The 14333-nt window shown below is 45.4% G+C and overlaps 1 protein-coding gene across 1 annotated transcript in view; it reads left to right on the forward strand.

Annotated features, from left to right (window-relative positions):
• Positions 1-14333, forward strand: part of TMEM132C (transmembrane protein 132C) — a 333376-nt gene that overhangs the window by 264239 nt on the left and 54804 nt on the right. Inside the window, 1 exon segment of the mRNA XM_012809019.2 lies at positions 1613-1796. Within this exon segment, the coding sequence (XP_012664473.2) occupies positions 1613-1796 (184 nt within the window).

The raw sequence follows: 14333 nt of genomic DNA on the forward strand, positions 1-14333 counted from the left end.
TCCCTCCTGCCCAGGCTGAGGGGGATGGCTGGAGAAGGTGAGCCATCTTTGCATTCACACCACCACACACTTGGGATGCAGGCTTTCAGCATATTTGGTGTTCCCTTCTAAATGTTCTATGGAAAATCCCCGCCTCTTCACCTAAAAACACAGCCTTCTCGGGGATGCCAGCCTGAGAAGCAGCTGACGGGAGACCCTTCACTTGCAGCCATCCTTAGCATAGGGACAAGGATGGGCACTGAAGCCACCTCAGTCAGGCTGCCAAGGCCCATCTTTGTGCCCAGAATGCACTTTCCTCTCGCCTCCACCAAAGCTGGCTCTATTTATTCAAGAGCTCTAGAAAGCCATGCCAGTCTCCCACACTCTAACCTCCTCTACAGATGCTGGTGAACTTTTCCCATGAAGGTTGAAGGTCTGGACAGTAAGATTTTAGGTTTTGCTAACACATTGCCAGATGCTGTTACTCCACTAGGCGCTTATAACACAAATGCAGCCACAGAAAAACATAAACAAACGAGCAGGGCTGTGCTCCAATAACATGTTATTTGCAAAAATGGGCAACTAGCTGGATTTCATTCACGGGACAGTTTGCTGCCCCCTGTCCTAAGGAAGCTCTCTTGGTGCCTGTGATGTCCAATTTGGCCACCAGCTGTCTTAGGCGAGGTCTCTATTAGGAGCATTGGACTGGGGACAGGAGATACTATACTCCATGGCGTGTAGTATGCACCTGCTGCCTGCATGGCTGGGAGCAAGCCATTCCTTCTTTCTGGGCCTTGAGTTTATCATCTGAACAATGAAAAAGTTTATTTCATTGGACTGTCAATATCTCTAAATACAAATATCTGGACACCAGTCAGAATTCTTAGGTGCAACAGCAGACTCCCTCTAGCTAAGCAGCTCCTCTAAGCAGGAGGGTTTTCATTAAAGGATATGCAGCAATTCAGAGAATCCCTAAAGAACCACAGAATTGAATTTATTTCCTACATATCTGGAGACAGGACAGCCAAGGATAACAAAGAGCAGAAAAATATCCGGCCTCTGCAGAGGACTATTGTAGTGGAAAAACCACTGCCAGCCACATGGCACGATGGTTTGGGGATCCAGATGTCAGGAGCACCCTACAGCTGCCCCAGAAGAACCAGACCTCTGTGCTCACCTGAAAATCTCACGTCCCTTCCCCACTGCTGATGCATAGCCCCCTTCTACCTCCCAGATGAGTGAGCCCAACTGGTGGAAACTCTGCTTCAGTCCTGCCTTTCTGGCAGCAAGAGAGGCTGAGGATGTGGCCTACAAAGTAAAGGTGGTCCCTTCAGGTCCAAAGTCATCTGGGTAGATGCTGAAAACCAACCTAAGAGCCCCACACATACATACATGGAATAATGCTCCATGTTTCAGGTTCTATCCAGATCCCTAACCTATGAGCACGTCTCTGTCCCAGCCTCCTGGTCCCTAACTTAAAGGGGGTTCACTATGCCAGGTGCCTCAAAAAACTGTAGAGCCATCCCTCCCTGAAAGCCATTTTCTTTGTCCTTCTATCCTGGGCAGAATTGGAAGTGAGAGGAGAGTCACTGGAACAAAGCCAGGGTAAGCCCGTTTTTTCCCTCTCTTCCAGAAGCAGCAGCTTATTCAATGAGGTTGCGCAGATGAACTTTGAGATCGCCAGCTTCAGCAGCCTCTCGGGGACTCAGCCCATCACGTGGCAGGTGGAATACCCGCGGAAAGGGACCACAGACATCGCCGTGTCCGAGATCTTCATCAGCCAGAAGGACCTGGTGGGCATTGTCCCCTTAGCTATGGTAAGACTTGAGCTGTCACAGATGCGCCTGTATTCAGCAGTCTCATCGCATCCCGTGCCCTCACTGTCTCTATGGCAGCCGTTGTTTTAGGGGGAGTTACTTTCAGAGTTTCCCATCTTCCCCAGCAGTGGCCACCCTTCCTTAGCCTGGCCTTTCTCAACTTCAGTTACTCCCAACACCCTCGTGATATTGACCTTATCTCCGTACGAAATGTACTGTTACTTATCTGCTTTTCTTTATGAAGTCTATTCCGTTTATTTTTTTCTGTTCCTTTTTTATAAGGAATCTTTAGACCACTGGGTGTACTCGTCATTATGGGCTCAGCCATGCTGTGGCCACAAACAACCCCCAAATCTCAGGTGCCTAGAGTGACAAAATTATTTTTGATTCTATCATATGGCTTAAATGGCATGGGGCTCTGCCCCGTGCAGTCTCTCGGGGAGCCAGACTGATCATTTTATAGCTGTTACATCAGTAACACGTGGCCTTCTCTGTCACCATGCTGAAGAAGAGATAGTTGGAGGATCACACACAAGCCGTTCTAAGCATGGCCTAGAAGTGACATGTGACACTTCCATGCACAAACTCCTGGGGAGAAAGAACCCCATGAGCCAATCAAATTGCAAGCAGGTTGGCACACGTGGGGGCAGAGGGAGAGCTGGGAGAATTGCCACCATCTCTGCCTCACCGTGGGACAAGGTGAACTGTAGATAACTGTTTTGAAAGTTAACTGTTAGGGCAAATATGGAGTGCCTGACACACCCGCCCCTATAGAGCTGGAAGTGAGGAAGTAGGGGACAGTGAGAAGCTGGAACTAGACATCTGCCCCTTGGCCCCTTCCCCCCTTCCTGACAGTCTCCAGGCCCCAGAAATGCTCCCCAGGGCCCTCCTGTGCTTGTGCGTGAATGTGAAGGGGCCCTGCCAGAAGATACTGAGAGGACAGACTTTCAGTGGCACCTGAGGACTATTTCAACACACAGCTACAACTGTCTTTGCTAGAATTCTTCCCCAGATACATGGTTTGGCATGGGATTTCTGAAATCCATTTCTGCTTGGTTCTGGAATAAGCAGGCTTCTTTGCCGCCAGGTTGGCCCATGCTAAGTATATACATGAGACCACTTGGATTGGCCAGGCCTGGGGGGCCGCCCGGGGCAGGTGCAGAGGAGGCTGAGTCGGAGCTTGTGGTGCATCATGGCAAAGCCTAGCTATCCCTGAAAGAGGCAAACAGACGGCAGCCAGACAAAGACAACAGATGTCCCCCCGAAGGTATCGTCCGCTGAAAGGATCTGTAAACACTTTGAGGTCAGAGAATGATTCCTTTTGACTTTTCATGTCCTAAAACCGAGGTCAACAAGCCGGAGGCCAGGCGCTGCGTCCAATATGCTCCCTGGCTTTGTACACCATGAGAACTGAGAATAATTTTAACATTTTTAAACATCTATACATGGCTCTGTCCAGCTACTTCATAGGCTCTGTTTTGCCTCTTGCATCATAAAACCTGAAATCCTTACTATCTGCCCTTTAGGGAGAAAGTGTGCAGACCTCTGTCCTAGTATACAAGCTTATCAGTTCTAAAGTGTGAGCCCCCAGTGCCTCACCTACCAACTTCAAAAGGCTAAGATAGTCAAGATTTATAAGATATACCTTACAAAAGGCAAAACTACCATAAAGACATGAGAGGTCATTTCCAAGGAAACATGAGAGTCCTTCTTGAAGCAATGTATTACTTTTAATTATTGTGGTTGTTATATTTTTGCAATGCCTTTAAAGTAAAATGAAATGACTACTCATGTCAGTGCCCAGAACCCTTTTCTTTGCAAGTGGATTGAAATTGGCTTTTTCTAAAAGTTAATTACTGACCGACAAACATCTCTACAGCCCCAGGGTAGAGCGCAGGGTTCTGAAGCTGGACTTAGGTGCTCATGTGACATCGGGTCTTTGCATCCCCTAGAATATGCAGCCTGACCTCAACTGTGCAAAGCAACGTGGAAAATTAGGCAGCAAATGGGGCCGTTTGGAGGAATTTCTATTCTCCTACTTTCTCAGGCTGTTTTTTTAGAATACACTTCAGTATATTAATAACCAGCCCCCAAAATAAACTTTTATTGGAAGTAACTAGCAAATAAAACGGTAGCTTAACTTAGACGAGAAATTATATAAAACACTGAACAAGAGGCAGATCCTTATGTTGCCTGCCAGCGAGACAGCTGGTTAGGTCTGAAGCAATTAAGTACATTTTCCGAGTTGTTACTCCTTTTAAAGAAAACACACTTTAGAAAGGTAAAATAGAGGATCAGCGGGGGGGAGGGGGGGAAATTTGCCTCATTGGGGAAGTTCTTGCCTTCTTAAGCAACCCCCCCAAACCCAGGAAATAAGCAATGAATGGGATGGATCATCCACAGCCTCCTTGGAAATAAGATGGGATGAGCAGGGAAAGATGCTCCCAGCCTTCCCATAAAGCCACTCTTGAGGCAGAAGCCCTCTGAATACCACACCTGCCCCTGGCAGTATTTCACCAAAAGAACACTGACCCCCCAGGCCACCTCATGACCTTCCCTGCTCCAGGCTTGCCTAGCAGAGATAGGACAGCTCCACGTCTCAGCTCTGGGCCATTCCACCAGCACTTCCCTCCCCTACATCCCCACTCCCTGCCCTCACTGCCTCGATTAGGTGCAGGTATCACCAGGGAGGGGTCTGAATGGGCGGGCCAAGGCCCTCCAGCTCTGCCTTTACAGCCAACAGAAAATAACCCAAACTAGGTAAAATCACTTAGAGGTTTATCCTGGTTGAATGTGTGTGACCCTGGCCCGCAGTGATAGCCAAGAACCCTTGAGCAAGCGGTCTCACTGTGGCTAGGCTATGGTTTGGCTTTATGCATTTCAGGAAGACAGGAATTACACGTGAAGTCAGCAATCAATACAGGGACTATATCCATTGGGTTGGCCCAAAAAGGTGGGATACATCAGAGGGCAAGATTCCAGGGCATAGTGGATGTAAAGGCTCTTTGATTTGTGATTGGTTCAGGAAATGAAGCTTTGTCTAAAGGCTTGGAATGTTCTAAGTGAAGATAAGGACATCTGTTTATTAGAGACAAGCCGCTGGACAGATACCCAGACTCAAGTGCTCTGATGAGTGGAGTGCTGACCTGCACGTGTTGCACGTGTGGTGAAGCTGTGCCTTGCATAGCCTTAGGCCTGTTAATAAGTTACAGAGGATGCCTCCAAGAAGGGAAGGCATTCGGAGGCAAGTCTGACTTCCCTTCTCGGGGCCAGTGACTCAGCTTTAGGGTATTTCTAGGGTGCCCTGGGCCAAGAAGGAGTCCATTCAGTCATCTGGGAGAGGGAACTTAAAATTTTATTTTAGTTCACAAGACAGAGGCCCATTGGAGGCTGAAAAAAATCATCTTAGGGGTCTCCCATCCAAGTGCTAACCAGGCCCGACCCTGCTTAGCTTCCGAGATCAGAAGAGATCAGGCACGTTCAGGGTGATATGGCCATAGACCGGATTCAGTTTATCCATGGAAAAATCCCAACTCTAAAATAATTCAAAGAATTTATTCTGAACCAAATATATATGACTGTGGCCTCAGGGACAAGTTCTCAAGAGGTCTTAAAAAAATGCAAAAGAGGTGGCCAGATTATAGTTTGGGGACAGGAATTCCATAAATGAAAACATGAGAGATGCATATGGGTCCAGCCCTAAAAGGCAGGACCTCTCAAAGCTGGGGCTTCCAAATCAGAGGTGGGTTTAGGGATTCCTTGACTGGCATTTGGTGGGAAGAGTCAAGCTTTGTCTAAGGATCTGGCGTTAGTAGAAAGGAATGCTTGAGTTATGGTAGGGTCTGCTAGGATACCTGGGTTAAGATAAGGGAGGTCTTCTATCTGTCCCATGATGCTGTACTGGTAACAGGTCAGAAAGTAAGGCACCTTATGCAGGATTAGTGAGATTTTAGAAAGGAATTTGGGTAAAGGCAAATAGGTCAGAGTTCAGTCCTTAAATTCTTATTTGACATAAGAGAAAAGTATTCACATCCCACGTTGAGATGACGTGAACAGAGGCCAGACGCAGACGTCTCGGTGAGGTAGTTCCTGTGTGTTGGTACAGGGTTTCAGTGTGGTGGTTTCTTTTTTAAGAATAAAGAGAACTCATTCAGCCTTGCCCTGAGCTCTTGAGGAGGTGTGCCCAGCCCTGCAGGTATTCACTGTTGTAGATCCTGAGAGGTAGGCAGTATCCAGACAATGTTTGCCTTCCCACAGCCACACTCTAGTGGGACAGCACACAGCACACAGGTGGATACTTCACAAGGCAAGAGCAGGCAGTGACAAGGTGCTGCTGGTGGACTAATCCCAAAGGGCAAGGTCATGAGGTGTAACTGGTCTCTGGCTTTGTTAATGTCCCGGAGTCACTTCTTGTAGTTTATTTAAAAATAAAAAACTAATTTTTAATCCTAGAGAAGACGATAACCCCTAATTTGGCAGGTGTAGGAAGAAGTTATTTACCCCAGGGCTGATGTATTTTGGCCCAAATTGAATTTCCTAGGAGGAGGCAAGATTTACTGGGAATTTTTGAAAAGTTTCCAATGATTATCATTTTGCACTCTTTGCAAACTTAATGTGAAATCATTTTCCTTGACCCCTAAAACATGGGGGAAACTTGGGAACTTTTTTCTTATATAGAGCTTTCAAAATTCCTAGAATGTTTTCCTATCTCTCTGCATAAAATCAAATTAAAAATAAAGTGGCAATCAGTAGGGCTGTTTAAAGGAGAGATTGCTACTTGTTCTGAAGTCTGCAAAATGATGATCTTAATTCTCACCTCTCTGGGGTGTCATGCAGATTCATTTGGATTTGAGTGATCCTTGGAGCCCCTGGGTGAAGTGCACAGTGAGAAAGGATTGTCGGAAGACAGATGACAGTCGGGGCTTTCTGCAGAGACCTTCTTGCCCTTCCAGACCCTTTTTTACTCTCCTCTGGCCACTGGTGGCTGACCTATGTGTCCTGCAGCTCCCAGGCTCCCTTGCACTCTGGCTTCTGGAGGGCTTTAGCCCCTGGGAGGCATCCAGATAATTGGAGGAAATGGTTGAATTATGTTCCCCACCCCAAGGAAATGCGTTGGAATCCTAATGTCAAGTTCATTGTACCTGGTTCTTACTCCATCCCTAAAGAATGATTATGAGGGTCATATTACGGAAACTAATAAGCAAGTTGTGAGTATATGCAATCCAAGTAGTAAGTTTTGTTATATACCATACATCTCAAAGAAGCAATGGGTCCATCTCCCCAAGAGGAGAGGACCCTGAGTTTTCAGCACATACATGTTCTTGTATGATAGATTAACAATTTCTCCTCTCTAGCTGAAGCTTCCATTCCCTGCTCTTGAGAGATTAACAGGTTTGCTTACATAACTCCCTTAGTCTGTAAGCAAAGGGAATTATGTAAGGATCCTTCAGGAAAGCCCATTAAGGGGGTCAAAAACCACAATGGTAATTAGATGGTAACAAACCCCGGGTCAGTTGAGAACAACCGAAATCTCCCAATACGAGTGCTCCTATTTGTGGCTTTGACCTTATCTCCCATTTTGCAGCTTTTCTACCTCTTTCTGGCTGATCTGTAGTTACATTGTCCTATTGAAGACAAAACGCCCATTCCTCTTCTCTACCCCTCACCCCTTCCTAACACTAACTCCGGGTGCCTGTGCATAGGACCTTAGTGGAAGTAAAGTCTCAGCTTGATCTCATCTGCAATCCGGGTGCCTATGCATAGGACCTTAGGGGAAGTAAAGTCTTTGCAGATGAGATCAAGTTGAGATGAGATCAACTTGATCCCATCTGCAAAGACTTTACTTCCCTCATGTCTCATGAGGAGACATGAGAAGAAAGCGATACAAGGATGGTGGCAAGGACTAGACATGCATCCATAAGCCCAGGGAAGCAAAGGATCACCAGCCACCAGCAGAGCCTAGGAGAGAGGCGAGGATGCATTCTTGCTGAGACCCTTCAGAGGAACACGGCACTGCTGACATCTTGACTTTAGACTCTTAGCCTCCAAAACCATAAGAGAATCGATGTCTGTGCTCTCAGCCACCCCATTAGTGGTACTTCCTTATGGCAACCCTGAGATACTGTGCCCCCTCCCTCCCTTTCTGCCTGACAAATGTCTGCCTGGGGCATGGTCCTCTGTGCCAGTAGCTCCTGTCCTGTTAGAGAGTCTATTTTCTGGGGTTCTCCTCTCTCTGGGCCCCAGTAACTCAATTCCCCTTTCCTGCCCCCAGGCCTTGGGGTGGAAACGGCTCCAGCTGGGGCTGGAGGCTGAGTGCTGCACCATCCCTGGCTGTTGACATCCATCATCCCGACAGCCCTGTCCATGGTCCTTCCTTCTGCATCCTCAGGTTACAGCCCTTTGAGCAGCCTGTCAGTTTCCATCCAGGACCCCAAGGCTCCATGATCAGGAAGCATTCGCAGGGTCATTTTCTTCCCCTCGTCATAGACAATCAAACCTGGAGGGACCAGTAAAAAGATCCTTTTAGGGCATCTTGAACTCCCATAGTTGGAGTTTTCCAACAGCAGCATCCTGTGGTTTCTTTCCCGCATCCTTTGCCTTTGCTGAGTCCAGAGACCCAGACGCGGGAAACCGGCGAATGTGCATTGACAGGCCCGTGGCAGGGCAGAGATGCTGTGGGATCCGCACGTCAATCTGCAAGTGATGGATGGCTTAACTCTGCTCTGGGCTCCGTGGGGAAGCATGTTGGCAATATCTGCTATGTTCAGGGAGGGCAAAGGCAGGCATTTCAAAGGACTCGAGGGAGATCTCCTTTGACAGAGATTGGGGGAATATTGTTTTTAAAGAGACAATGGAAAAATAATGTTTTATTGTTTTTCAAAAGCATCCCACCCTGATCTCCCACTCTCCTATTTCAACTTGGAAATGTTTCATTTGTAACTCTCTCTGAGTATTTTAAGGATGGCACTGATGCTCCAGGGCAATTGAAAAATGTTTGCTCAGTTGCAAAATAACGATATGGGCAGAATAAGTGCTTTCTTGTCACAGCTGGAGATTTACTTTGGGATTAGGTATAAAAATATCTCTTCCTCCAACTAACTGGCCCAGATTTTTGCCTGGAAAGCAAATCTCTGACTCATAGGAAGCTGTTTTGCCTTGGTAGTAATGTTTGTAAGGTTACTGATTAATTATCCAATAAATGATACCTTACCCACCACCTGCCAACAACATCAACACTCAAAAAATGTAATTATTGTTGTCATTCGTGTTGTTGCTGTCATGGACCAAACTGTGTTTTTTTCCATCAAAGAAAGCTGTGGGATGGCTCAGGTCTTTTCCAAGTTTATGCTTTTTAAAAAATTTTTCTGCAGTTTTTGGCAAGGGCCGGGTTTGAACCCGCCACCCCCAACATATGGCATATGAGGCCAGCGGCCTACTCCTTGAGCCACAGGAGCTGCCCCCAAGTTTATGCTTTCTAGCATGTTACTTAACTTACTTAAAAAGTAAAACCTATGTTCCAATTTTAAAGATTATATAACTTCATTAGCGATGCTTGAGAAATGGAAATGAAGAACATGTAGATAAGCAAAACTAAACTAAAATAAAACAAAACAAAGAAGCGTCTATCATCCCAATGTGAAGAGTGAAAATCAGTGGGAAGAGCTTAGAACAGCATTTTCTCCTTCCTCACATGGAGTCCACATAAGAGAGGAGCCCAGTGTGGTGGTTAATGACTGTAATCCCAGCATTCTGGGTGGCCAAGGCAAAAGGATTCCTTGAGGTCAGGAGTTTGAGACCAGCCTGAACAGGAGCGGAAGCCCATCTCTACCAAAAATAGACAAACTTCACCCGTCCTGTGGGTGTGCACCTATAGTCTCAGCTGCTGAGGAGGCTGAGGCAGGAGGATCACTGAACCCAAGAGATGGAGGCTGCAGTGAGCTGTGATCTCACCACTCCACTGCATTCTGGGCAACACTGTGAGACTATTTCAAAAAGGTAGGGTGGGCATTGACAGGTATAATCTCCCTAGGCAAAAGCTCTTTAGGATCCCTAAGATTTTCTAGGATTGTAAAGAGATCCTGAGACCAAAAAGTTTGAGAAACCCTAACCCAGTGAAGAGAGCCGGGTGAACTCATTAGTAATAATAAAAAGAGATTTTAACTCCAGATTCTCATGAGGACATCTAGTCTTCCTTACCAAACACTTCTTCTCTTGTATGTCAGTAGAGATTTCATTCATTTATTTAATGTTTCGTCTAGAATCCTCTTCATGGTCAAACTTATTCCCTCCTTCATGGTACTTCCTCTGGGAAAAAAAATATCATGCTTTGGTTACTATTTCCCAAGGCCATGGGTTAATAGCTAAGAGCAGATGTCAAGCTAACTGTAGTGGTAGCTTCAGACGCAGAATCACCTATCGAGTCCTTGATTTAACAAATATTTGTTTGTTTCATGTCTACAGAATGCCAAGCAAAAGTTCAGGAAGTGAATGAAATAATCTAGGATCCTGTTTACTGCTACATGAATCAACTTGTCTTTCATTAATGGAATCAGAAAGTGAGGATGCTGGGCTTAATTTAGAAACCAGGGCTTCTCTGTCTTGGGAGAGATGGCTTTGAATATATATGTGCGCTGCGTCCCTGTAATCCATGGTGTCCTGAGGGCAGGGCCACACCACAGGCTCAAAGCAGCGTTCTTTTTGCAAATTAGAAAGAGGTATTTTCTTTATGGAACTTGACATCCCTATATCAGGAAATACGTGATGTCTGCTATGTGACTGACACCTCCCTGGATGCAGAGCCCTTGTGCAGTTCAAAGCCTGCCCAACGGTACCTGCCGGCCCTGCCCGATCTTGTCTGCAAACCACGTAAAACATACTTTCCTTAATTATAGCGAAGCAGATGCCATCTATCCAGTGTTGGCGTCCTCATTAGTTTCTGTTTCACCCTCATTTTAGGTTTCAGCACCAAACCAGACTTTGATTTTCTGCTTTGCCTGTGTCAGAACCTGGCATCACTGTCATAAGTGGCTTGACATCCATGTCGTTCCTTTTATTTCCTTTCCTTCTGAAGGGGCTTGAAAAGGCAGGATTTATGGAATGAGTACGTGAGTGGTAGATAATTCATTTTCCAAATATCACTGTCAGGCAGTTGTCACACAGAAGCAGTCCCCCTTCTTACTTGTAAATGCCAGGCTTCTGTGGGTGTACATATCACCCGCAAAAATGATGGTGACCAACTCACTCAGAGCGAGTATTTTAAAGTACTTACTGTAATCAGACCTGAAATTCACTTACAAATGTGTTCCTGCCATTATCTCAGATACATGCTTGCATAATGTTAAGAGATTCTAAACAACAGGCTTCCTAAGATACTGCATTATCATATACTGTAATGGGAGAGGGGGAAAAAAAGTTTTCAGAATGCTTACAGAATCCCTGCTGTGTTCAAGTGCAAAAATCACCACAGCTCAAGTCCCTGCATACTAAAAATTCTTGAAAGTAAAAATGAAAAGGAATTGTTAATGGAATTTCATTTTCAAGAACCTTAGGTGGGTGCAGATTTGAATGAGAATTAATCTTGGTTATTTTGCTTTATAAATTAATATGAGAACAGCTAGATGAAATGAGTTTTTTTTTTTTTTTTGGCTTCCATCTGGATTTTGTCACAGAATTTTAAAAGGTCAAAATCAGCACATTCATTTATTTTATTTAAAAGTGTTCTTTTTGCCTTCCAAACACACATATGGAAGAGTTGGGTTTTCCCTTTGAGGGGCCACCTGCCAACAGGTGACACATGAGCCTCTGAAACAGATCTCCATTAACTAAGAGCAGCCTGGAGCAGAGTTTTGACCCCTTGGGATTGTAGCAGAACATTTCACAAGGCCCCTGCAGCTTGCAGTTCTATCTCTGAATCTAGAGAGAACTTCTGCAGGGCCAGGCAGGTGCCATTCACACAGGGCACGGTCAGGACATGATAGCTCTTAGCAGGATTTTCCTCTTGCCCACAAGTTATGGCAAAGAGGCAAAGCTGGAGGATGAAAGTTCTAAGTACACAGATCTTGCATTCCAGGAGCCCCAGAAGTCGGGTTCAGCCACCTCCCATAACCCCCCATACTTGGCACCATTCCCTGGGAGAGACAAATTCTGCCACTTCTGAGCTTTGGGGCAAATGTTTGAAATTCTTCTCATCCACTTCTTCTTTCAGACACTTTCGTTAATGGATGTACCAAAGAAAAAAACCTGCACATATTTAATGTATACAATTTCATGAGTTTGGATACATGTATGTCTGTGAAACTGTCTTTACAAGGTATAGCCTTCACTTCCCAAAGTTCCCTTGTGTTTCATTGTGGGTTTTGCTCTGTTGGGGTGGTTGGTTTGTTTGTTTTTATCAAGAACTCTTAACATGAGGTTTATCTACATAACAAATTTTAAGGGCACAACCCTCCAGTGTCAGCTATGGGCGCAATGTTGCACAGTGGGCTCCTAGAACTTGGTCATCTTCGTAACTGACTTTATACCCACTCAACAACCCCCACTCTCTCCTGCACCACGTTAGACACCAATCAATCTGTTCTCTGCCTCTGTGAGTTTGACACCTTCTGTAAAGGGAGGTGACATTTCAGGTCCTGCAGGTTCATCCACATTGTCACAAATGATGGGATTTCCTTTCTTTTTTGTGGCTGAATAATATTCCTTTGGATCTACCATGTTTTCTTTCCCATTCATCTGCCCATGGACACCTAGGTTTTTTCTATATCTTGGCTCCTGTTGGTACCACTGCAATGGATCTGGGAGTGCAGATGTCTCTCTAACGTACTGATTTCACTTTTGGGGGGGGGGGGGCGGGCAGGATGCATAGCCAGAAGTAGAAGTTCTATTTTTAATGTTTTTAAGGTCTTCTCATGCATCTTTTGTTGATTTTCCCAAAGGATTATTAGAAACCCTTCCCACACTCTGTAATCCCCCAAGAGTAGCCAACATCCTGGAGTGTCCCTTGTGAGCTCTGTGTTTTGCATACGGCATCTCCTGAAGTCATCGCCAAAGCCCCATAATGCAGCAAGCATCACTCTCATCTTACAGATGAGAAAGTCAAGGCTCAGAGAAGCAAAGCCATTCTCCCAAGGTCACACAGCTTATAAAGGGCAGTCCTGGCATTTGACTTCAGTCTGTCCAAAATTATTTTCCTTCCCCTGTAACAACTCCAGAAGCTGAGACAACAACTGGGAGGCTGGAGTTATAGCCTGAGGCTTTTGCTTTTTTTCTTTTTTACCATAATCATTTCCAAATCATTTTTGCTGTCTCGCTGTTAAGGCATCTCCCCCATGTCCCTCTTCCCACCATGCAGTCCTATGCTGGAAAACACACCAGGTTAAATGAGGCCTCCCCTGCTGGAGACATCCCAGTTGGATCCCCATAGTCGGCACAGTAGAAGTTCCCAGAACACAACTTTGCCAAGTTCACTGTGAATATCTGCGTTTCTCTGACCTAATTTCGCTACATCCTTCCATGTATAAGTAGGAATTCTGGGACTTTCAGAGTCAGCAAAAGAAAATGTCACCCATAATTTTGAGGCTGGTTTTAATTGAGAATATTCATAAAATAATTTTTCTATAGAGAGACACCCTGAAAAACACGATTGCGCCTTTATCTTCTATAAAACCTCCAAAAGATTGTAGCTACATGTGGGAGTCCCAACTCTGGGTATTTTTTCCTCAGTTCTACAGAGGTTGGGGTTAAAGAACTAGATTGAATGAACTTCTTTATCCTATGCATGACCAAAGGCTAAACAATAAGAGTCCTAATCCCCTTCCCTGACACTTGCTCTGAACTCTATAGTTTATAAAATGCTCCCACGTGTTTGGCCTGGTTTTATGCTTGTCAGTGTCAGTTGTTGAAAACCCTGCTTATAGACAAACATCATTAGTGCCCCCCCCCCCAAGAAAGTGATTGTGTAATCCTGGGGAACATAACCAGGGAGAGTTTGAGCAAAAACCAGCATGAATTTCCAGAATTAGAAATTAGAGCTGCCCAGTTTGGGTAAATCTGCAAAGTCCAAGTTTGCTAAATGATGTTGCTTTTCATTTCCACAATGATAATAATTAACATTTGCTGAGTGCTGGCACTATGCTAAGTGCCTCATGGTCATTACTTCATTTAAGCCTCATAATGGCTGTTTCAGTGGTGTCCGGGCCTACATTATCTTCATTTTGTGGGTGAGGGCACTGAGGCCTATGGGCAGAGATAACATGCTATGGTTACACGGCTCCAAAAGGGTGATGTGGGGATTGAACCTATATACCTCTGACTCCAGAGTTTATTTTTTTACTACCACATCTTCAGCTGGAAAATATTTACAGTAAAAGGATGAAGAGGAGATGAATGATGATGATGCCACTGATGGCAGTGGTGATGGTGGTAGTGATGGTGCTGGTGGTGGTGATGGTGATGGTGGTAGTGATGGTGCTGGTGGTAGTGATGGTGGTAGTGATGGTGATGGTGGTAGTGATGGTGATGGTGGTAGTGATGGTGATGGTG

Source organism: Otolemur garnettii, unplaced genomic scaffold (genome assembly GCF_000181295.1).
Source record: "Otolemur garnettii isolate 467f Iridium unplaced genomic scaffold, OtoGar3 scaffold00099, whole genome shotgun sequence".
NCBI lineage: Eukaryota > Metazoa > Chordata > Mammalia > Primates > Galagidae > Otolemur > Otolemur garnettii.